The 22,155-nt window shown below is 46.9% G+C and overlaps 1 protein-coding gene across 14 annotated transcripts in view; it reads left to right on the forward strand.

Annotated features, from left to right (window-relative positions):
• Positions 1-22,155, forward strand: part of LOC120045073 (RNA-binding protein Musashi homolog 2) — a 406,518-nt gene that overhangs the window by 360,676 nt on the left and 23,687 nt on the right. For 9 of the 14 annotated variants that reach the window (XM_038989926.1, XM_038989927.1, XM_038989924.1 and 6 more), the window contains exon 11: positions 9,690-9,809. In XM_038989926.1, coding sequence (XP_038845854.1) covers positions 9,690-9,809 — 120 coding nt within the window. The remainder of the gene's footprint in view (positions 1-9,689; positions 9,810-22,155) is intronic. The other 5 variants (XM_038989931.1, XM_038989938.1, XM_038989934.1 and 2 more) reach the window with 1 other exon arrangement.

Raw genomic sequence — 22,155 nt, forward strand, 5'->3', positions numbered from 1 at the left:
AAAATAGGTGGACACATGGTTTTCTGGAAAGGTTGGTATAGACAGGGGATAAAAACATTGGTTGTCTATATCAAGAAAACACTTTTACCTCTTTTGAAGAACTAAAGTCCAAGTATAATTTACAGAAACAAGACTTTTGGACATATCTTCAGCTGAGATATTGTATGTTTAAGGTACTACATAATAACAACAAATTCCCAGTACATTCCGATGTAAGTGTTAAGATAGAGATCCTTTGTAAATTACTATATACCGCAGGGCTAATATATAGCCACTTATAGGTGGATTTAATAGAACTTATAGGGGCCTATAGGCCGTATGGGAAAAATTATTGGAGGTAACATTTGGAGAGGAGGAATGGAATATAATAGTAGAGATGCTCCTCCCTATGAGAGATGCCCGGTCCAAGCTGATTCAATTTAAAGTGTTCAATAGGATTCATTGGACTCCTCTGATGTTGAACAGAATGGGTTTGATAGAATCCTGTCTATGCTGGAGATGTCAGTCAAGTACAGGTGATATGATCCATATGTTCTCTGACTGTCCAAGCTTGCATACCTTTTGCAGAAGGTAATGGAAAAGATTGGGATATTCTGCGTACCACAATGCCTGCAAATCCTGCTTGGCTATTACTGAATATCACTAACGATATTGACAGACTGAAAAATGAAAGTTGTTTCCTTTTATTTCTTTATTGTGTGTGCGGTGTGTTCGGGGGGGTTCACGCCCCTTCATCCTTTCCGCATTTTGTTGCGTTGCGGCCTTGTTCTAGAATGGATTAGGTTGTTTTTTCCCTCGTCGGTCTGTACGCGGTGCCCCATGGTGGTGGGGTGGGGGCAGGTTTGGGGAGCTGTTTTCTCGTTGTCATTGTGGGGAGTTGTGTGTGGATTGATGAGGAAGATTTTTTCTTTGGTCCGTTTAGGAGTGGGGCTGTGGCGGGGTGTGGAGGGTCGGGGGTCGGGGGGCCTGGGTGCTTTCCGAATGCGCTGTGTATTCATATCTGTGAAGTTATTGTTTAATGCCAAATGTAATTAAATTGCTTTGTTATTATATCGTGAAAGGAAAAAATAAAAACAATAATAAAAAAATTTGACCAAATTAGATCTTTAGTTGCGCAATTTTATATTTAAGTAAGATGTTTGGCGCAGTATTTCTAAATATAATAAATAGCTTTTTTATTTTTATTTAAAGACTGTTTACTTTGTTATTATTGGGAAGGGGCCATGGTGGCCTAGTCTAATTAATATCAAGGTCCCGCCCCCAGAGGAACAACACTGGCATCTGGTTAGGAGGACGGTGTCCAGTCCCACACACACATTCTGAACTTTCTCTGGGCTCTTTGATTCAACAGGATCCCACAGGCTTAACACTCCCTTGTTATAAGTCTTGATTCTAAATCGGATTGAGATGTTACGCTAACAAAGAGTTCCAGAGAAAAACCCAGCTGTGTGTCCTGGCCAGGTTCTCTCTACTGACCCTGGACCAGAGACCAACATACACTAATACTGATGAGGGGAAGAAATAACCATGTCCATGTCAGGTTTATGGTATTACATGTATATGAGATAACCTGAAAACTACTGAGGCTGGACATCTCCATACTCCTGATTCTCTCTCAGCTCTGCAGCAGATTGCCTCGGGACTCCATGAGCTGTCTGTGTTGAGCGCTATGTAGTTTGTTAGACAGAATGTTCTGGCTGCTCCAGTGCACTCAGACACCTTCGGCACAATCGGTTGGAAAGTCTTTCAACGTTTAATGGTATGTGTGAACATCTCTCTCAGGAGCCAAGTAAGTCACCCTCATAAACTATGGGTGCCAAAAAGACGCGATGACAAAGTAATATAGCCTGTGGTCGTTTATCATTCCCTCACTATACAGTAGCTGTATGAAACGCAAGCACGTAGCTCATGTGGTGCTGCTGGGTACGTGTGTGTGTGTGTGTGTGTTTACAGAGGTGTGAATGTGGTAATTAGTCGTAAATCGTGTCTCTCTGACCTTTAGAGAGACCGACGTTTGTAATGGTCGCAGTGTTCCAGTGTTGTGGTTGATTCTGTCACAATATATTGCTTCATTATAGTTCATGAGGAAACTATCGGCTTTCCTCCTCAGCTACAGTAACTAGCTAGCTGCTCCCTCTGTCTTCTGCTCCATAGAGGAGAGGAGAGGAGAGGAGAGGAGAGGAGAGGAGAGGAGAGGAGAGGAGAGGAGAGGAGAGGAGAGGAGAGGAGGATATAGGGGTTTGGGATTTTTCCAAATCTCTCTGCTTCCTCCCCACATCATTATTTTCAATGGTGTATGAAACATGCAATTACCATCGTAAAGCCTGACTTTTTTTGGACTCTGGGCTTTCTCCGTATTTCTATAAATGACTTTCCCTGTCCCCAAATCAAAACCCATGAAGTCGTAATAACAAAGGATCAGTGTACCAAATGGTTTCATTCCAAACGGAACCATTTGCCCTCCATCGACACAAAAAGAGACACTGTTCACACTTGCAGGCGGACACAAAGGTGATCGCAAACACACACACACACACATCCATAAGCGCACTCACACAAATCCATTGGGTATATACACACACACACACACACACACACACACACACACACACACACACACACACACACACACACACACACACACACACACACACACACACACACACACACACACACACACAACCACAACTACACCGACCAACATGAATAGACAACCCAGTCTTTTTAAAAGCACAGGTACAGTACTTCAGTGCATGCTCGCAGACACAAATTCTCACAGATTGTAAGTTTACATTTCTATTGTATGAAAGAGAACTCAGTGTGTGGGTGTTTTCATTGATTCGGAGGCATTAAGAATGAATTCACTCAAAGGAGAGGTGAGAAGCTAGTGTGTGAGTGGCAGCTCATATAAAAGCCACCTGGTTCTCTCCAGCTCATCTGTGATTTGAGCCTTTGATACGGCTGGCGAAGAGCTTTTTCCAAACAACAAAGAAGAGACTTGGTGCTGAAGGACGACAACAATGGGCCACTTGTCAGCCTGGAGATAAAAAGATGACATCCGTTTTTTTCCCCCTCTTGTTTCTCATTTTATATTTTGCTATTTCTTTTTTCAAAGGTTCCTGTAAAAGGGAATGTAGAGGGGAGAGATTTTTTTTCTCTCGATTTCCCCAGTGTCCCCCCCACCCCCCCACCCACCCCTCCTCCTCTTCTTAGTGAGGCCACAGTGAGGCTGCCTCTCAGAGATTCTTGTCTTTCCCTGTGGGCCATGACTGTGTTTACCGATGTATTCCCTCTGTAAGAGACTCACCCTCTGTACGGAGAACTTTTATGTACCCCCCTTTCAGATAGACAAACCAGAAGAGTGAATAATATGGCTATGTAAAACTACAGCAGCGCTTTGATAAAAACACTCTCCAGCTACAATCTCCAGCTCTTTCTCTGCCCTGTGGCCCTCTTCAAAGAGTATCTTAAGTAAGACATCTCAGTTGTATTGTCCCACCTAGCTATCTTAAGAGGAGCACACTAACTGTGCGTACTACTGCATAAGAGCTTCTGCTAAATTACTACAATGTACAATGTTGTTTAGTGCAAAGCAGAGCAGGGGAATAGTGTTGCATTGTCATTGTTAGGTGAGCTGAGCTGCAACAGAACAATACAGAGGACACTTACATCAGCCAAGCTGTTGTCATAGCGCTCAGGACACGGCTGTGACCTTACTGTGGGGCGCTCGCTGCAGCAGTCCATCGTCATAGTGAAAGCGTCGTAGTGACGTGCCACATTGGATTCTGGAAAAAGGGGGTCGGACACTGAGATAAAGCCAGTGTGGGACATGGAACAGGAGAGTGGTGCAAAATGTTGTCAAGTTTCACGGAACAATGAGAAATGAGCAGAGCTAATGAGATGGATTAGGTATAGATGAGCGTAAGGGATGACAGAATGGAGTGGAATGGAGTGTAAAACAGTGGTAGTTTGAATGAGAGAGAAAGGGAGATGGATGTAGGACAGAGAGGTGAGCGTAGTGGCGTCACACGGCTACAGGGGGCCAGGATGGCTATGTATAGTGTAGAGACTGATACACTGTGGAGAGAGCTGGGAGGAGATACACCGTAGCTGTTACTGTGAATGACCTCTCTCAAAGGAAGGTAAGAGAAACTCACGATTTGTTTCTCTTAATCTCGTTTTTTACCGGATATCAATGGCAGCTTTGTGGTTATGAATAGATGACTTACCCCATGTTGTTTTGAATTAGTTGAAGACAAAAATGATGACAAAGTCTGAGTGCTCAAAGAGAAGAAGTGTATACTGCAGGGCTGCTGTGAGTCTAATCAGTGCTTCTGTCTGACTCTTCTGTTGAAGTGGAGCGAATGCCTGTGCTCTCAGCCGAAGCAGAGAGGATAGAGGACAGCGCTGAGGACAGGTCCCCAGAGGCCCCCTCGGGCCCCCAGTCCATAAACAGATGTGTCCTTGTCCCCAGTCCCCACTGAGAGAGCGCAGCCACTCAAGTGGCAAAGCAGGTCCAAACAATAGTGACAAATGTAAAGCTAAATATTGGCTTTATCTTCTCAGTAATAAAAGGCCCATGAAATTGATTTAATGCTGCAGTGCCTCTCTTGGGCAGCTTCTTACCGCCTGAACACAAAACAAAGAGCCGCAGCGATCTATTAATTAACCCACCTAATCCTGAAAAGTTAATCTCTCTCCACAACTTTGCCTGCCACTAACTTTGAAGCCACAGGGTCAAATGGCAGGGAGGGGAAGATACAGTACTTAGTAAAACAGAGCGAGAAAGAGAAAAGAGTGTTGACTCCAGCAAAGGGCTCTTCTGCACGGCAACAGCGGGGCTGGCATTTGTGGAGAGGCAGGGATGCGTAACCGTCATTAAGCATAACATCCGAGCTGAGTTGTGTTTTTCTGAAGAGATTAAAGAGAGGTGTAGAATATAAAAAGTGATGTTTGAATCAGGGCCGTCTTAGACTTGAGGGAAATGGGGACTGATTGTGAAAAGCTTTCCGTCTATCTGCTTCTCAGTGTTAGAGGCGTCACTACAGACCCTGGTTAGATTTCAGGCTGTATCACAACCGGCCGTGTTTGGGTGTCCCACAGGGCGGCGCACTAAGGTTTAAAAACTCTAAGGTTGAAAAAAGTTTTGGTTGGAGGATTCTGCATTTCCTGCTTATTTCCTTCTGTTTCTGTGAATCTTCCAACTGGGATTTCTGGAAATTGAAAACCTGGGAATTTTGGGGAAGTTACCAGAATTTTGCAACCCTACCCATCACACACTCACGTCTCTGAGCTGTGAGCTATTTTTCCTGTAACGGCAGGTCTTTGCTTCTCGCCCACCTTACGGTCCCAGCATGACGGCACCTCACACCAACGTTCTCGCTCATGCTCACATTGTGTCTGCAGAGGTGTGACTTACATAAAACCAATGTGTTTTTCTCCTCCTCCTGCTGTTCCTCTGACCTGCCCTCTTGCCTCCTCCCACCTCCCCTTGCCTCACCCTCATCAGTCTTTTTGTGAGCCCCTCTGGGCAGAACTGTAGGGGGACGCTGGCCCAGAAAATAGGTCACACCTTGGTGGTCTTCTCACCTCGACAGTATCAGAAAAACACTCTCGACTTCCTCCGGAGAGGGCTCAACACTTCCCCTGTGTGTCTGTCCAGCTGCTTGTCAGCCCAACACACACAGTACACAAACGCAGAATACAACACATAGAGAACACAGAACATATCACACACAACCCAACACAGAACACACACACATAACACAGAACACTTTCTGTTTTGAAAAGATCAAGACCACATCTCTCTGGCTGACTAGCTGGCAGGGTAATTAGGAGATTGAATGTTCTCGTTAACAGTACGTTCCTGTCAGGATAATGTGGGCTGTTTGATTATGCAAAAGCATATTAGGGCCAGAGTGAAGAGTCAGGCTAGTCGTCAGGCCTAATGACATGCCATTCCTCTGTGTGAGAGAGGGAGGGGAGGGGAGGGGAGGGGAGGGGAGGGGAGGGGAGGGGAGAGGAGAGAGGAGCAGCCATCTCTGGTGTCAGGCCCTGGGCATGGACGAGTCTCTGTCAGGCAGAGATGGGTGTGTTCATTAGAGAGAGAGAGACTGCACTGTAATTACATCAATGCTCTAAAAGAGGCATAGACACACTGACTCCACTTGTTGCTTTAATTGGACACTGTAATGATGCTGGTATTAGTTAAATTGTTAGAGAAATGCACCGGTATACTGAGTAAATCAGTGGAAGTCCTAATCGGTGTATTTGAACAGCATTTTAACATATTAACAGATTGGCTCGGAAAGTCACAGTAAAACAACAAATGCAAATGTTCTTGCAATGAGTATTGATTGGATATGAACATGACAGTGAGAAGGATAGTTTCCAACCCCCCACAAAATGTCAAGGCTCAATTTGAGTGTCTGAAAATATTTTGATACCTTCACTCATGCATTCAAGTGGCCGAAGCTGAACCATACACTAAAAAGAAAAGGTTCTTGGAGTATCCTTTAGGGGTTCTTCAAATTGAACTGTGGGGAAACCCTATAAGTTCAAAGAACCCCTTTTAATGGGTCCTCGAAAAACCTTTTTGAATAACTTTTTGGGTTGATTATTTAACTACCCCCCTTTGTGTAAATGTGATATATTTTTTTAATTTTTTTAATATTTTTTTAATTAAATTAGCAAAATATATTTTTTTTTTTTTTTGCTTTGTTATTATTTGTTATTATTTCTAGATTGATGAGGCAAAAAACAATATAATACATTTTAGAATAAGGCTGTAACGTAACAAAATGTGGAAAAAGTCAAGGGGTCTGAATACAGACACAAAAAATGAGCAGTTCAGTCATCAGCACCCAGTACAGCTAGCCTTCAACATATTCTTATAGCCTACACATTCTTACCTCATTGTTGATTGATATCCATCGAATTGTGTCCATTTTCTGTTTCAGAAAGATTGCCATAAATATGTAAAGATAGATAGTATCATCATAAAACAATATCAATTTAGGTCATACTAGTGACAAACCTTACCTTAAATTGAGGAGATCTTTACATTTTTCAGTTAAGTACCTGCAACTGCTGTCCTTTAAAATCCAAATGTTTCAGTTGGGCAGTTAGGTTCCTGCAAGAACCCCCACCAACTAAGGAGGTTCCTCGTTGAACCACACCTCCTATGGGGTTCTTGGAAGAACCTTTTGGGGTCCATTTTCAGTGCCAAGAACCCTAAGATTCTTTGAAGAACTTTGCAGATCTTAGAAGAACCGTTGTTGAACCCTTCATTTTTAGAGTGTAGCAACTGGTAACTTCTGGGGCCAGAAGAAAATACAGGGGACACATTACAGAACCACACCTCCCAGAGAGCAATGCTGTAAAGCTCTAAAGAAGCTGGTCTCTCCCCAGAGTAAAGCCGTTGACATCCCCTCCACTACACCCAGCTGAGATAGTCTCCCCACGCTAAATGGAAATATGGCAATATGGCACAGAGAGCCTCCACCAAGTGGAGCTCACTCGCTGCTGCTAACTCAATTAAGAGGCATGCACAACTGGGCCTGATCGAAACGATAGTGAGCGTTTTAAGGCGCCCTAATTATTTAATTTGAGTAAATGATTGTGCCGCCCCCCCCCCTGTCAGTTTATCGACAGTGTGACCGGCCCAGCCCCCGGCCCAGCACAGCGTGTGTGTGTGCTGATAATTAGGCGAGTGAAGGCTCAGCATGGAAGAGAGGACCTCCCGCCTACCCTAACCTCTCACAAGATACAGTGTGTGTGAGTGAGTGATTGCATATGTGTGTGTGTGTGCACATACATGTGTGTGTGTGCACATACATGCGTGTCTATCTATGTGTATGTGCGTATGCACGCATCTTCACAAGTGTACCTCGCTCTCACTCTCTTTCTCTCTCTGTATAAATGGGAAGGCTGTTTGTCTCTCTCTCTGTGTCTCTCCCTGTCTCTCTCTCTCTCTGTGTCTCTCCCTGTCTCTCTCTCTCCCTCTCTCTCTCTGTATAAATGGGAAGGCTGTTTGTCTCTCTCTCTGTGTCTCTCTCTCTCCCTCTCTCTCTCTGTATAAATGGGAGACTGTTTATCTCTCTCTGTGTCTCTCTCTCCCTCTCTCTCTCTCTCCCTCTCTCTCTCCCTCTCTCTCTCTGTATAAATGGGAAGGCTGTTTGTCTCGCTCTGTGTCTCTCCCTGTCTGTCTCTCTCCCTCTCTCTCTCTGTATAAATGGGAAGGCTATTTGTCTCTCTCTGTCTCTCTCTCTCCCTCTCTCTCTCTCTCTGTATAAATGGGAAGGCTGTTTGTCTCTCTCTGTGTCTCTCTCTCCCTCTCTCTCTCCCTCTCTCTATCTCTCTGTATAAATGGGAAGGCTATTTGTCTCTCTCTGTGTGTCTCTCTCTCCCTCTCTCTCTCTCTGTATAAATGGGGAGGCTGTTTGTCTCTCTCTGTGTCTCTCTCTCTCCCTCTCTCTCTCTGTATAAATGGGAAGGCTGTTTGTCTGTCTCTCTCTGTCTCTCTCTCTCCCTCTCTCTCTCTCTGTATAAATGGGAAGGCTATTTGTCTCTCTCTGTGTCTCTCTCTCTCCCTCTATCTCTCTGTATAAATGGGAAGGCTATTTGTCTCTCTCTGTGTCTCTCTCCCTCTCTCTATCTCTCTGTATAAATGGGAAGGCTATTTGTCTCTCTCTGTGTCTCTCTCTCTCCCTCTCTCTCTCTGTATAAATGGGAAGGCTGTTTGTCTCTCTCTCTGTGTCTCTCTCTCTGTGTCTCTCTCTCTCCCTTTCTCTCTCTGTATAAATGGGAAGGCTGTTTGTCTCGCTCTGTGTCTCTCCCTGTCTCTCTCTCTCCCTCTCTCTCTCTGTATAAATGGGAAGGCTGTTTGTCTCTCTCTGTGTCTCTCTCTCCCTCTCTCTCTCCCTCTCTCTATCTCTCTGTATAAATGGGAAGGCTATTTGTCTCTCTCTGTGTCTCTCTCTCTCCCTTTCTCTATCTGTATAAATGGGAAGGCTGTTTGTCTCTCTCTGTGTCTCTCTCTCCCTCTCTCTCTCCCTCTCTCTATCTCTCTGTATAAATGGGAAGGCTATTTGTCTCTCTCTGTGTCTCTCTCTCTCCCTTTCTCTCTCTGTATAAATGGGAGGCTGTTTGTCTCTCTCTCTGTGTCTCTCCCTGTCTCTCTCTCTCCCTCTCTCTCTCTGTATAAATGGGAAGGCTGTTTGTCTCTCTCTGTGTCTCTCTCTCCCTCTCTCTCTCTCCCTCTCTCTATCTCTCTGTATAAATGGGAAGGCTATTTGTCTCTCTCTGTGTCTCTCTCTCTCCCTCTCTCTCTCTGTATAAATGGGAGGCTGTTTGTCTCTCTGTGTCTCTCTCTCTCCCTCTCTCTCTCTCTCTCTCTGTATAAATGGGAAGGCTATTTGTCTCTCTCTGTGTCTCTCTCTCCCTCTTTCTCTCCCTCTCTATCTCTCTGTATAAATGGGAAGGCTATTTGTCTCTCTCTGTGTCTCTCTCTCCCTCTTTCTATCCCTCTCTATCTCTCTGTATAAATGGGAAGGCTATGTAAGTCAGATCCCAGAGCGTGTCGATAGAACACTAGAACACTGTGATGATCTCCTGTGGAGCAGCCTCTGGGTTCAACTAGCTTAGTCTGGGATGACAGTGAGTGACATGTTTCCTCTGTGTGCCCACAGGCTTCCCGGCGACGGCGTATGGACCAGTGGCGGCAGCGGCGGTGGCAGCAGCGCGTGGCTCAGGTAGGGGGGCCCGAGGAAAAGGCGGCTACATGGCATACCCGCAGAACACAGGACCAGGTAAACTCTGCTCTGTCCGTGTTCTGTGTGGCTGCTGCTCCCTCCAGCTTCTCCCGCTCCTCTGCTTCTCCTTAGCACACCCATGGAAACATGCTTTATGTAGTCCACACACATTGGAGCCCTCAACACTTCTTCCCCAATCCTAACACTTTGTCTAAGAATGACTCGCCAAAATATTTGGGTGTTTAGGACATAAAGTAGCTCAATCGATTTCGACCAAATTAGAAATGAGTGGCTGAATTCAATTTTTGTGTAGTTCTTCATTGGCGATGTGATGCGATATGTCTGCCTTAGCCTTCGGTGACTTACACTGCTCCTCCAACCATAAAACCTGGAGACATCCACTCACTGTACACACACATAGCACTGATTGGTTAGCTAACAATGTACACACACACACTTCTCCCTGTTTCTCACTCGTCATTGATTCACCAGTCAGCTACATTAACAGATCTGGCTCTGTCCTTCTCAATAACACTAAAGCAATCAATAGCACTGAATAACAACCTTGGTGTCTGAAATTGACAGGCAGCATCCAAGCTCTAGGGAAGACTGGTTTTCTTAATCGGACTCAGGTCATCTGTCTCTGAGTTCTACAGTACGTCCCGTTGGTGGAGCCTCTGATATATGTGCTCGTGGTCCTGCAGTATGATCATGTGAATGTAAGCCTCAAAGTCCTGATGGAAACTGTTTGGAACTATATCCTGACCCATCAATACACTCAAGCGCGTTCACCCACACACACACCCATTCACTTCAGCGCAGGGAACACAGGAAGCCAATCAGATGTTCTTTCTCTCCAATCAGGCCTCTTCAAAACAAGCAATCTGCCAGAGAATGAGGAAGTTTGAGATGCAGGGGGCCCATCATGTACTGCTGTCAGATTGTAACACAACTCTGGGTTGTCTGATAGGGGATGTATAAGGGGGAGGTGAGGACAGAGGTGTAGTGAGGTAAATGTTGACCTCACAGGTCTGCTGCAGACTAGGTAATGAGGAGCCATAGGGGACTGTCTCAGCTCTGAGGTTCCAGACACCTGCAGCCCTGTAGTTTACAGCACACATTTTACGTTTACATTTGAGTCATTTAGCAGATGGTCTTATCCAGAGGGACGTATAGGAGCAACTAGGGGTAAGGGCCTTACTCAAGGGCACATTGACAGATTTTTCACCTCGTCAGCTTGGGGATTCGAACCAGCGATCTTTAGGTTACTGGCCCAACGCTCTTAACCACTATGTTTCCTGTCACACGCACGCACACACACACATGGTAGATAAACAGGGTTGGGTGCTGAGGAAGACGCAGCATGTTTAAACGTGACCTTCGTCTCAGCTAATCTCCCGCCCGTCTCCTCTCCGAGCTGCAGCGCCGTGCTGTGCCGGGGTGGACGGGTGCATCTCATTACCGCCCCGCCGCGCTCCTATTTACCCATACGCTTAACATCCCACCGAGCGAGCCTTATACCCCTGTCTCTGTCTTCTCTTCGCCACGTGGCTGGCTGCTCACTGGCGTCCCTGCCTGCTCCGCAGAGAGCCAAGGGTAAGTGAAAGACAGTCCCCTATCTCCAACACGGGGCTGTGTCACCCTTTTCTCCTCTCTGGCTCTGACAGCCCACGGCTTAATTACAGCGGACAGATGGACACCGCGCTCACATGGCCTCCCTCTCCATGACAGGGCAGTGCTGCTGCTGATGACGGAGGGGGTTTGTACTCCTCTGTGAGGCCCTTTTATTTACTCTCTGACTAAAGTAATCCCTAGGACTGGCCTCGCTATCACGCCATAACAATTTAGCCCTGAATGACAAGAGTGGAGTCAGAATGTTACTCCATGTCTCCCTTCCCAGTGTTTGTCCTTCTGTGCGAATGTAATAGATGAGGAGCCTCTATTACGGAGGTCATCTGAGAAAATATTAGAGGATGGACATATCGAATAGGGATGGCTGTTTGACACTCACTGATGAATGACACATCCTGGAGAAGTTATTGCTTTGTTGGTTTATTACTGGGATATAATCCATAGAGTTTATCAGTGAGGAGACAAAAGCAGTTGTTATTGATGGATTCTCTGTGGCCCTGTCATTCCTATGGACAGAGTGATTGATCAGGAAATCTAGGGTCTGGTGCACTCTGACTTGACTTTATTGGGCTCCTGAACAATGGGATCAGCCATTAAAGTCAGATGCTAGATCCCTGGATCGCTCCTCTGATCCTCCAATAGAAGGAGATCACTCATCGGAGTGCTGTCTTTTAGATTGCCTCGTCATCACTTTGGTCCTTATTGGAGGTGTGCAGGTGTGCTTTTCAACTTGTTGCTTTAGTTTCAAACAGTATTCTATGGGAGATTTCCACAGCCCCATAACTCTGCATTACAGAGTAGCAAATAAACATGATGCAATACAATACCTTTGAATGCAGAGTGGCAATATTGTTTCTGTTGCATCAGCCCCATCATGCACCTCTCTCCTAGAACTGAGGAGCTGCGTGAATGTCATGTCAGCCTGGGGTTTAGTTCTTGTTGCCCTTCCCCTCTGATCTCCCCTCCTCCATCGCCTCGGTCCCACTCAACAGAGATATTTCTGCCTGCTCTGTCTCTCCTTCGGGCCCTTTCAGCTCCCTCCAGAGCACATATGTCAGAGTCAAGGCCCGCGGGCCACATCCGGCCCGCGAGAAGGTTTTTTACGGCCCCTGGGATGATCTTGATTTATTATTAGAACCGGCCCGCAGACCGCAGCAAGCCGGCAGCCCGCAGATCTTTTACACGCACCAATACTACATTTCCCACAATGCAACGGTGACGCACCGAGCAGTAGGCTGCTTCATTTCAATATTTATTGGCACAGCAGTCGTCAGCATCACAGTAAAATTAACTTTCAGATACCCATCAAAAATGGCAAAACGGAAGGTGGACACTGAGAACCGGGGGTTTCAAACAAGGTGGGAGTCGGAGTATATGTTCACGGAGGTAGCTGGAAAACCTGTGTGTCTTCTGTGTGGAGAAAGTGTGGCGGTACTGAAAGAGTATAATCTGAGACGACATTATGAAACGAAACACGCGGACAAAAACAAGAATATGGACATGGAACAAAGGCTACAAAAGGCAGAGGAATTAAAACGAGGCCTCAAATCTCGACAGGCTCTGTTCAAAAAAGCCAAATCACAAGGCCAGGCTGCTGTCAAGGCCAGTTTTATTTTGGCAGAAGAGATCGCTAAATCAGCCCGGCCATTTACGGAGGGGGATTTCATCAAAAACTGCATGATTAAAGTTTGTGACGAAGTTTGCCCAGAAAAAAGGCAACTCTTTTTAAATGTGAGTATGAGCAGAAACACCATTGCCGAGAGAGTAGACCAGTTGTCCATCAATCTAAAAGAGCAGCTTGTGAAAAAGGGAAAAGATTTCATTGCATATTCCTTGGCTGTGGATGAGAGCACCGACATTTCTGACATTGCCCAGTTGTCAATTTTCATCCGCGGAGTGGACTCCAGCCTAAGCGTGACAGAGGAGTTTTTGGCTTTACGTCCTATGCATGGCACAACTACGGGGCATGATTTGTATGAAGAGGTGTCAAGATGTGTAAATGAGATGGAGCTGCCTTGGGAAAAACTCGTGGGTTTGACAACCGACGGAGCACCTGCGATGTGTGGACACAGGAGCGGACTGGTGGCGAAGATACGGGAAAAGATGCAAGAGGAAAACGCGACAGGTGAGCTGACAGCTTATCATTGTATCATACACCAGGAAGCGTTGTGCGGTAAAGCCTTGAAAATGGAGCATGTAATGAGCATCATCACGCGCACAGTTAACTTTATCAGAGCCAAAGGTTTGAATCACCGCCAGTTCAAGGCATTTCTGACGGAGTTAGAAACGGAGCATGGTGATTTGCCTTATCACACAGAGGTGCGATGGCTAAGCCAGGGAAAGGTGCTTCAAAGATGTTTCGAGCTTCGTGAGGAGATTTGTCTGTTCTTGGACAGCAAAGGGAAAGACACAACACAACTCCGAGACGAAATGTTTCTGTGTGAAATGGCTTTTCTGTGTGACATTACGAGTCATCTGAATGCAATGAACTTGCAGCTGCAGGGTCGGGATCATGTCATCTCTGATATGTACAGTACAGTGAAGGCATTTAAAACCAAACTGACTCTGTGGGAGACGCAGATGCGGAAAGAAAATTTGAGCCACTTTCCCAGCTGCCAGACCATGAAAGAGAAGCTCTCTACCAGTGCGTTCCCGAGCGCACAGTTGGCTGATAAAATAGGTATGCTTGCCGCTGACTTTCGACGCCGATTTGCTGACTTTGAAGCACAAAAAAGCAGGTTGGAACTGCTCGGTAACCCATTTGCTGTTGACGTGGAAAGCTCACCACCAAACCTCCAAATGGAGTTGATTGACCTCCAATGCAATGATGCACTGAGGGCAAAATATGCGGCAGTGGGTGCTGCGGAGTTCGCCCGTTTCCTCCCCGACACAATGCCCCAGCTGCGCATCCAGGCTGCTCAAACGTTGTCTATGTTTGGCAGCACATACCTGTGTGAACAACTGTTTTCTTTGATGAACCTGAACAAAACATCACACAGAAGTCGACTTACTGCTGAACACCTCCACTCAATTCTGAGGATTTCCTCAGCTCAGAGCCTTACCCCGAACATTGATGAACTTGTGGAAAAGATGGGACACCACCAAGTATCACCCTCAACCTCAAACAAGTGAACATTACTGTGCAATCACATATTTAGAGTTTTTACTCAGTTCAAGTTTAAAAGTTAAAGTTTAATATTTGTTTTCACTGCATGTTACTTCTCCTTAAACAAAGTGTTGTTTTTGATTAATAGATTTTTGCACTTTATTTTATTGTATTTCAATCCAATTATATTTTAAAAATATTTCAGTTGAGTGGATGATAGAAAATTGCTATTATTGTTTTTTTCTTTGAAGTAAATTTAGCCCACTTTTGCTAAAATAGAAAATATAGGCTACTGATGGTGCCTTGAATACCGGTTTCTTTCATTTAATGTTCATGTTATGGGGATTTTTATATAAAGGAAATTTGTCTTTTGTGTCTGTTGAAAATTAAAGATTACTGACAGAGCCATAAGAAAATATTGCTTTATTTATCTGATCATATTGGAATATATTTGTTAGGTTTTCAGTAGGTTCAATTAGGTTCACTAGACTATATGCGTCATTTAAAATTTTTTCAATGAACATTCGAACAGTCCGGCCCTCGGCTTGTAGCTAAATTTTTTATTTGGCCCTCCGTCCATTTGACTTTGACACCCCTGCTCCAGAGGAATGAGCTCTTATTATGTGCATCGGAAATGAGTGGGATGTTTTAGAGTCTCAGATGAGATGGCCGCTTCTTTTCTCAAGGCCTCCGCCTGTAAACCTGCATCGTGCATCGATCGCCATGGAATTTCTGCTGCCGAGCTCATTAGGGCCGAGGATGCTCTTTTGAGCTTTTATCTTCTTTTTTTATTTTTTCTTCTTTATGTTTTGCTTACTCTACCTCTTAACTGTTAACTCTCTATCTCTCTCTCTCTCTTTCCCTCTCTGCCTTTCTCTCTCTCTCTCTCTCTCATTTTCTGCCTCCCCTTCTACCTCTCATCCTCACCCTTTCTCTCTCTCCCTGTCTCTCTCCCTGTCTCTCTCCCTGTCTCTCTCCCTGTCTCTCTCCCTGACTCTCTCCCTGACTCTCTCCCTGTCTCTCTTTCTGTCTCTCTCCCTGTCTCTCTCCCTGTCTCACCCCTGTCTCTCTCCCCGTCTCTCTCTCTCTCGCTACCTTTCTCTCTCTATCTCTCTCTGTCTCTCTTTCCCTGTCTCGCTCTCTCTCTCTACCTTTTCCTGTTTCGCTCTCTCTCTCTCGCTACCTTTCCCTGTCTCGCTCTCTCTCTCTCTACCTTTCCCTGTCTCACTCTCTCTCGACCTTTTCCTGTTTCGCTCTCTCTCTCTCACTACTTTTCCCTGTCTCGCTCTCTCTCTCTCTACCTTTCCCTGTCTCACTCTCTCTCTCTCACTCTCTCTCTACCTTTCCCTGTCTCGCTCACCTCTCTCTCTCTCTCTACCTTTCCCTTTCTCGCTCTTCCTCTCTCTCTACCTTTCCCTGTCCTTCTCTCTCTCTCTACCTTTCCCTGTCCTCTCTCTCTACCGTTCCCTGTCCTTCTCTTCTCTCTACCTTTCCCTGTTCTTCTCTCTCTCTCTACCTTTCCCTGTTCTTCTCTCTCTCTCTCTTTCCCTGTTCTTCTCTCTCTCTACCGTTCCCTGTCCTTCTCTTCTCTCTACCTTTCCCTGTTCTTCTCTCTCTCTCTACCTTTCCCTGTTCTTCTCTCTCTCTCTCTTTCCCTGTCCTTCTCTCTCTCTCTACCTTTCCCTGTTCTTCTCTCTCTCTCTCTTTCCCTGTTCTTCTCTCTCTCTCTACCTTTCCCTGTTCTTCTCTCTCTCTCTCTCTTTCCCTGTCCTTCTCTCTCTCTCTACCTTTCCCTGTTCTTCTCTCTCTCTCTCTTTCCCTATCCTTCTCTCTCTCTACCTTTCCCTGTCCTTCTCTCTCTCTACCTTTCCCTGTTCTTCTCTCTCTCTCTTTCCCTGTCCTTCTCTCTCTCTCTACCTTTCCCTGTTCTTCTCTCTCTCTCTACCTTTCCCTGTTCTTCTCTCTCTCACTACCTTTCCCTGTTCTTCTCTCTCTCTCTCTCTACCTTTCCCTGTTCTTCTCTCTCTCTCTCTCTCTCTACCTTTCCCTGTTCTTCTCTCTCTCTCTCTACCTTTCCCTGTTCTTCTCTCTCTCTCTCTCTCTACCTTTCCCTGTCCTTGTCTCTCTCTACATTTCCCTGTCCTTCTCTCTCTCTCTCTACCTTTCCCTGTTCTTCTCTCTCTCTCTCTCTCTACCTTTCCCTGTTCTTCTCTCTCTCTCTACCTTTCCCTGTTCTTCTCTCTCTCTCTCTCCACCTTTCCCTGTTCTTCTCTCTCTCTCTACCTTTCCCTGTCATTCTCTCACCCCTCTTTTTTCTTCTCTGTCTGCCACACCCTCCCTCCCTTGTGAGTAAGTGGATGTCAGTAAGACTCAGTGGGAGCGGATCAGTCTCGTCAGCTGAAGAGACTCATTACATGTCCAGTTCTCCTGGCCAACAGTCCCTTGGTACACAATAAGTGCATTGTGCTGAAGGTTAACGTGGCGTTAGTTCCCTCCAATATTATTTCTGGAATAAGCACATCTCTCAGGGCCTTTTCTATGGCCAATCAATGCTGTCTTTAGGCCCCCAGTGACCTGTGAAACACTGAGGATATGCTTTAATGTGACCTTTCCCACTGCACAGTGCACAGTATAATGCTTTGGTAGTCATATTTCTATGCCTGAAATGGACCCCATACTGTATAATAGTGCTATTAAGCAGCACCTGCTAGTGTAACATGTTGTTTTCTGAGGGAATTAAACAGTGAAATAGGTTTAAAATGTCCCTGCTTTCACAAGCAGGGATGTGTTGTTTTCAACATACACAATTTACACTCTGCAACATTGTTTTTGAACATTGTTTTTTAATTTGTCCATTAAAATAACATAAAATTGATCAGAAATACAGTGTAGACATTGTTAATGTTGTAAATGACTATTGCAGCTGGAAACAGCTGATTTTTAATGGAATATCTACATAGGCGTACAGAGGCCTATTATCAGCAACCATCACTCAATGGTACGTTGTGTTAGCTAACCCAAGTTTATCATTTGAAAAGGCTAATTGATCATTAGAAAACCCTTTTGCAATTATGTTAGCACAGCTGAAAACTGTTGTCTGATTAAAGAAGCAATAAAACTGGCCTTCTTTAGACTAGTTGAGTATCTGGAGCATCAGCATTTGTGGGTTCGATTACAGGCTCAAAATGGCCAGAAGCAAACAACTTTCTTCTGAAACTCATCAGTCTATTCTTGTTCTGAGAAATGAAGGCTATTCCATGCAAGAAGTTGCCAAGAAACTGAAGATCTCGTACAACGCTGTGTACTACTCCCTTCACAGAACAGCGCAAACTGGCTCTAACCAGAATAGAAAGAGTAGTAGGAGGCCCCGGTGCACAACTGAGCAAGAGGACAAGTACATTAGAGTGTCTAGTTTGAGAAACAGACGCCTCACAAGTCCTCAACTGGCAGTTTCATTAAATGGTACCCGCAAAACACCAGTCTCAACGTCAACAGTGAAGAAGCGACTCCGGGATGCTGGCAGTTTTCAGCTGTGGTAACATAATTGCAAAAGGGTTTTCTAATGATCAATTAGCCTTTTCAAATGATAAACTTGGATTAGCTAACACAATGTGTCATTGGAACACAGGAGTGATAGTTGCTGATAATAGGCCTCTGTACACCTATGTAGATATTCCATATAAAATCTGCTGTTTCCAGCTGCAATAGTCATTTACAACATCTACACTGTATTTCTGATCAATTTGATGTTATTTTAATGGACAAAAAAATGTGCTTTTCTTTCAAAAACAAGGACATTTCTAAGTGACCCCAAACTTTTGAACGGTAGTGTCACGATCGTCTTCCTGAGAGAGAGTGGACCAAGGCGCAGCGTGTGCAAAATACATCTCTTTATTTAGAAGAGAGAAAACACGAAACGAACACTATAACAAAACGAAACAAAACAACAAACGATCGTGAAGCTATAAACGTAAGTGCACACACAAGCTACAAACGTACAACATAGACAACTACCCACAAAAGCCTACTGCCTATGGCTGCCTTAAATATGGCTCCCAATCAGAGACAATGAATGACAGCTGTCTCTGATTGAGAACCAATCTAGGCAGCCATAGACATAACTAGACAACTACACTCTTCTCTGCCCCATACACATACAACACCCCTAGACACTACAAAACACATACATTCCCCATGTCACACCCTGACCTAACTAAAAAACATAAAGAAAACAAAGAATACTAAGGCCAGGGCGTGACATTACCCCCCCCCCCCCCCCCCCAAAGGTGCGGACTCCGACCGCACAACCTGAAATAGAAAGGGGAGGGTCCGGGGTGGGCCCCATTATGGCGGCGGCTCGGGTGCAGGACGTGGCCCCCACTCCACCATTGTCAATACCCGCTTTGGTAGCCTCCTCCAAATGGCCACCCTCCAAATTAACCCCACCGGACTAGGGGGCAGCACCGGACTGAGGGGCAGCTCCGGACTGAGGGGCAGCACTGGACTGGCTGGCGGATCCTGGCTGGCTGGCTCTGGCGGATCCTGGCTGGCTGGCTCTGGCAGATCCTGGCTGGATGACGGCTCTGGCGGATCCTGGCTGGATGACGGCTCTAGCTGGTCATGGCTGGATGACGGCTCTAGCTGGTCATGGCTGGATGACGGCTCTAGCTGGTCATGGCTGGATGACGGCTCTGGCTGGTCATGGCTGGATGACGGCTCTGGCTGGTCATGGCTGGATGACGGCTCTGGCTGGTCATGGCTGGATGACGGCTCTGGCTGGTCATGGCTGGATGACGGCTCTGGCTGGTCATGGCTGGATGACGGCTCTGGCGGATCCTGGCTGGATGACGGCTCTGGCTGGTCATGGCTCGCTGACGGCTCTGGCTGGTCATGGCTCGCTGACGGCTCTGGCTGGTCATGGCTCGCTGACGGCTCTGGCTGATCCTGTCTGGCGGAAGGCTCTGGCTGATCCTGTCTGGCGGAAGGCTCTGGCTGATCCTGTCTGGCGGAAGGCTCTGGCTGATCCTGTCTGGCGGAAGGCTCTGGCTGATCCTGTCTGGCGGAAGGCTCTGGCTGCTCCTGTCTGGCGGAAGGCTTTGGCTGCTCCTGTCTGGCGGAAGGCTCTAGCGGCTCCTGTCTGGCGGAAGGCTCTAGCGGCTCCTGTCTGGCGGACGGCTCTGAAGGCTCATGGCAGACGGGCGGCTTTGCAGGCTCATGGCAGACGGGCGGCTTTGAAGGCTCAGTACCGACGGGCAGTTCATGCGGCGCTTGGCAGACGGACAGTTCAGACGGCGTTGGGCAGACGGGCAGTTCAGGCGCCGTTGGGCAGACGGGCAGTTCAGGCGCCGCTGGGCAGACTGGCAGTTCAGGCGCCGCTGGGCAGACGGGCAGTTCAGGCGCCGCTGGGCAGACGGCAGACTCTGGCCGGCTGAGACGCACTGTAGGCCTGGTGCGTGGTGCCGGAACTGGAGGTACCGGGCTAAGGACACGCACCTTCAGGCTAGTGCGGGGAACAACAACAGGGCACACTGGACTCTCAAGGCGTACTATAGGCCTGGTGCGTGGTACCGGCACTGGTGTTACCGGGCTGAGGGCACGCACATCAGGGCGAGTACGGGGAGAAGGAACAGTGCGTACAGGGCTCTGGAGACGCACAGGAGGCTTGATGTGTGGTGCCGGGACTGGAGGCACTGGGCTGGAGACACGCACCACAGGGAGAGTGCGTGGAGGAGGAACAGGGCTCTGGAGACGCACTGGAAGCCTGGTGCGTGGTGTAGGCACTGGTGGTACTGGGCTGGAGCGGGGAGGTGGCGCCGGAAATACCGGACCGTGCAGGCGTACTGGCTCCCTTGAGCACTGAGCCTGCCCAACCTTACCTGGTTGTATGCTCCCCGTCGCCCGACCAGTGCGGGGAGGTGGAATAACCCGCACCGGGCTATGTAGGCGAACCGGGGACACCATGCGTAAGGCTGGTGCCATGTAAGCCGGCCCGAGGAGACGCACTGGTGGCCAGATATGTAGAGCCGGCTTCATGGCACTTGGCTCAATGCTCAATCTAGCCCTGCCAGTGCGGGGAGGTGGAATAACCCGCACCGGGCTATGCACACGTACAGGAGACACCATGCGCTCTACTGCGTAACACGGTGTCTGCCCGTACTCTCGCTCTCCACGGTAAGTACAGGGAGTGGGCGCAGGTCTCCTACCTGACTTCGCCACTCTCCCTCTTAGCCCCCCCCCCCCCCCCCCCCCCAAGAAATTTTTGGGGTTTACTCACAGGCTTCCTACCGCGTCGTCGTGCTGCCTCCATTCGCCGGTATCCCTCCTCGCACTGCGCCAGAGAATCCCAGGCGGGCTCCGGCACTCGCCCTGGGTTGATCGCCCACCTGTCGATCTCCTCCCACGTAGTGTAGCCCAGATCCTTCTCCTGCTTCCGAGCTAGCTCCTCGAAATGCCGCCTCTCTGCTTTCGCTGCCTCCAGCTCAGCTTTGGGGCGGCGATATTCTCCTGGTTGAGCCCAGGGTCCCTTTCCGTCCAATATTTCCTCCCATGTCCACGAGTCCTGGTTTCGCTGTTGCGCTCTCCTCTCACGCTGCTTGATCCATGGTTGGTGGGTAGTTCTGTCACGATCGTCTTCCTGAGAGAGAGTGGACCAAGGCGCAGCGTGTGCAAAATACATCTCTTTATTTAGAAGAGAGAAAACACGAAACGAACACTATAACAAAACGAAACAAAACAACAAACGATCGTGAAGCTATAAACGTAAGTGCACACACAAGCTACAAACGTACAACATAGACAACTACCCACAAAAGCCTACTGCCTATGGCTGCCTTAAATATGGCTCCCAATCAGAGACAATGAATGACAGCTGTCTCTGATGGAGAACCAATCTAGGCAGCCATAGACATAACTAGACAACTACACTCTTCTCTGCCCCATACACATACAACACCCCTAGACACTACAAAACACATACATTCCCCATGTCACACCCTGACCTAACTAAAAAACATAAAGAAAACAAAGAATACTAAGGCCAGGGCGTGACAGGTAGTGTACATCTGTGATGATGTGACAGTTGAAGTTTACATACACCTTGGCCAAATACATTTAAACTCAGTTTTTCACAATTCCTGACATTTAATCCTAGTTAAAATTCCCTGTCTTAGGTCAGTTAGGATCACCACTTTATTTTAAGAATGTGAAATGTCAGAATAATAGTAGAGAGAAGGATTTATTTGTCACGCCCTGACCTTAGTTATCTATGTTTTCTGTATTATTTTGGTCAGGTCAGGGTGTGACGAGGGTGGGTATGCGTGTTTTGTCTTGTCTAGGGTTTTTGTAGATCTAGGGTTTTTTGTAAGTCTAGGTAATTGTAGGTCTATGGTGACCTGAATTGGTTCCCAATCAGAGGCAGCTGTTTATCGTTGTCTCTGATTAGGGATCCTATTTAGGTTGCCATTTTCCCTTTTGGTTTGGTGGGTTCTTGTCTATGTGTAGTTGCCTGTTAGCACTCTTTGTATAGCTTCACGTTAGTTTTGTTACTTTTGTTACTTTGTTTTGTGTTCCTTCTTCATTAAAAGAAGAATGTATGCATATCACGCTGCGCCTTGGTCTCCTCAATTACGACGAACGTGACAGAAGAACCCACCATAGAAGGACCAA

Source organism: Salvelinus namaycush, chromosome 3 (assembly GCF_016432855.1).
Source record: "Salvelinus namaycush isolate Seneca chromosome 3, SaNama_1.0, whole genome shotgun sequence".
Classification (NCBI taxonomy): Eukaryota; Metazoa; Chordata; class Actinopteri; order Salmoniformes; family Salmonidae; genus Salvelinus; species Salvelinus namaycush.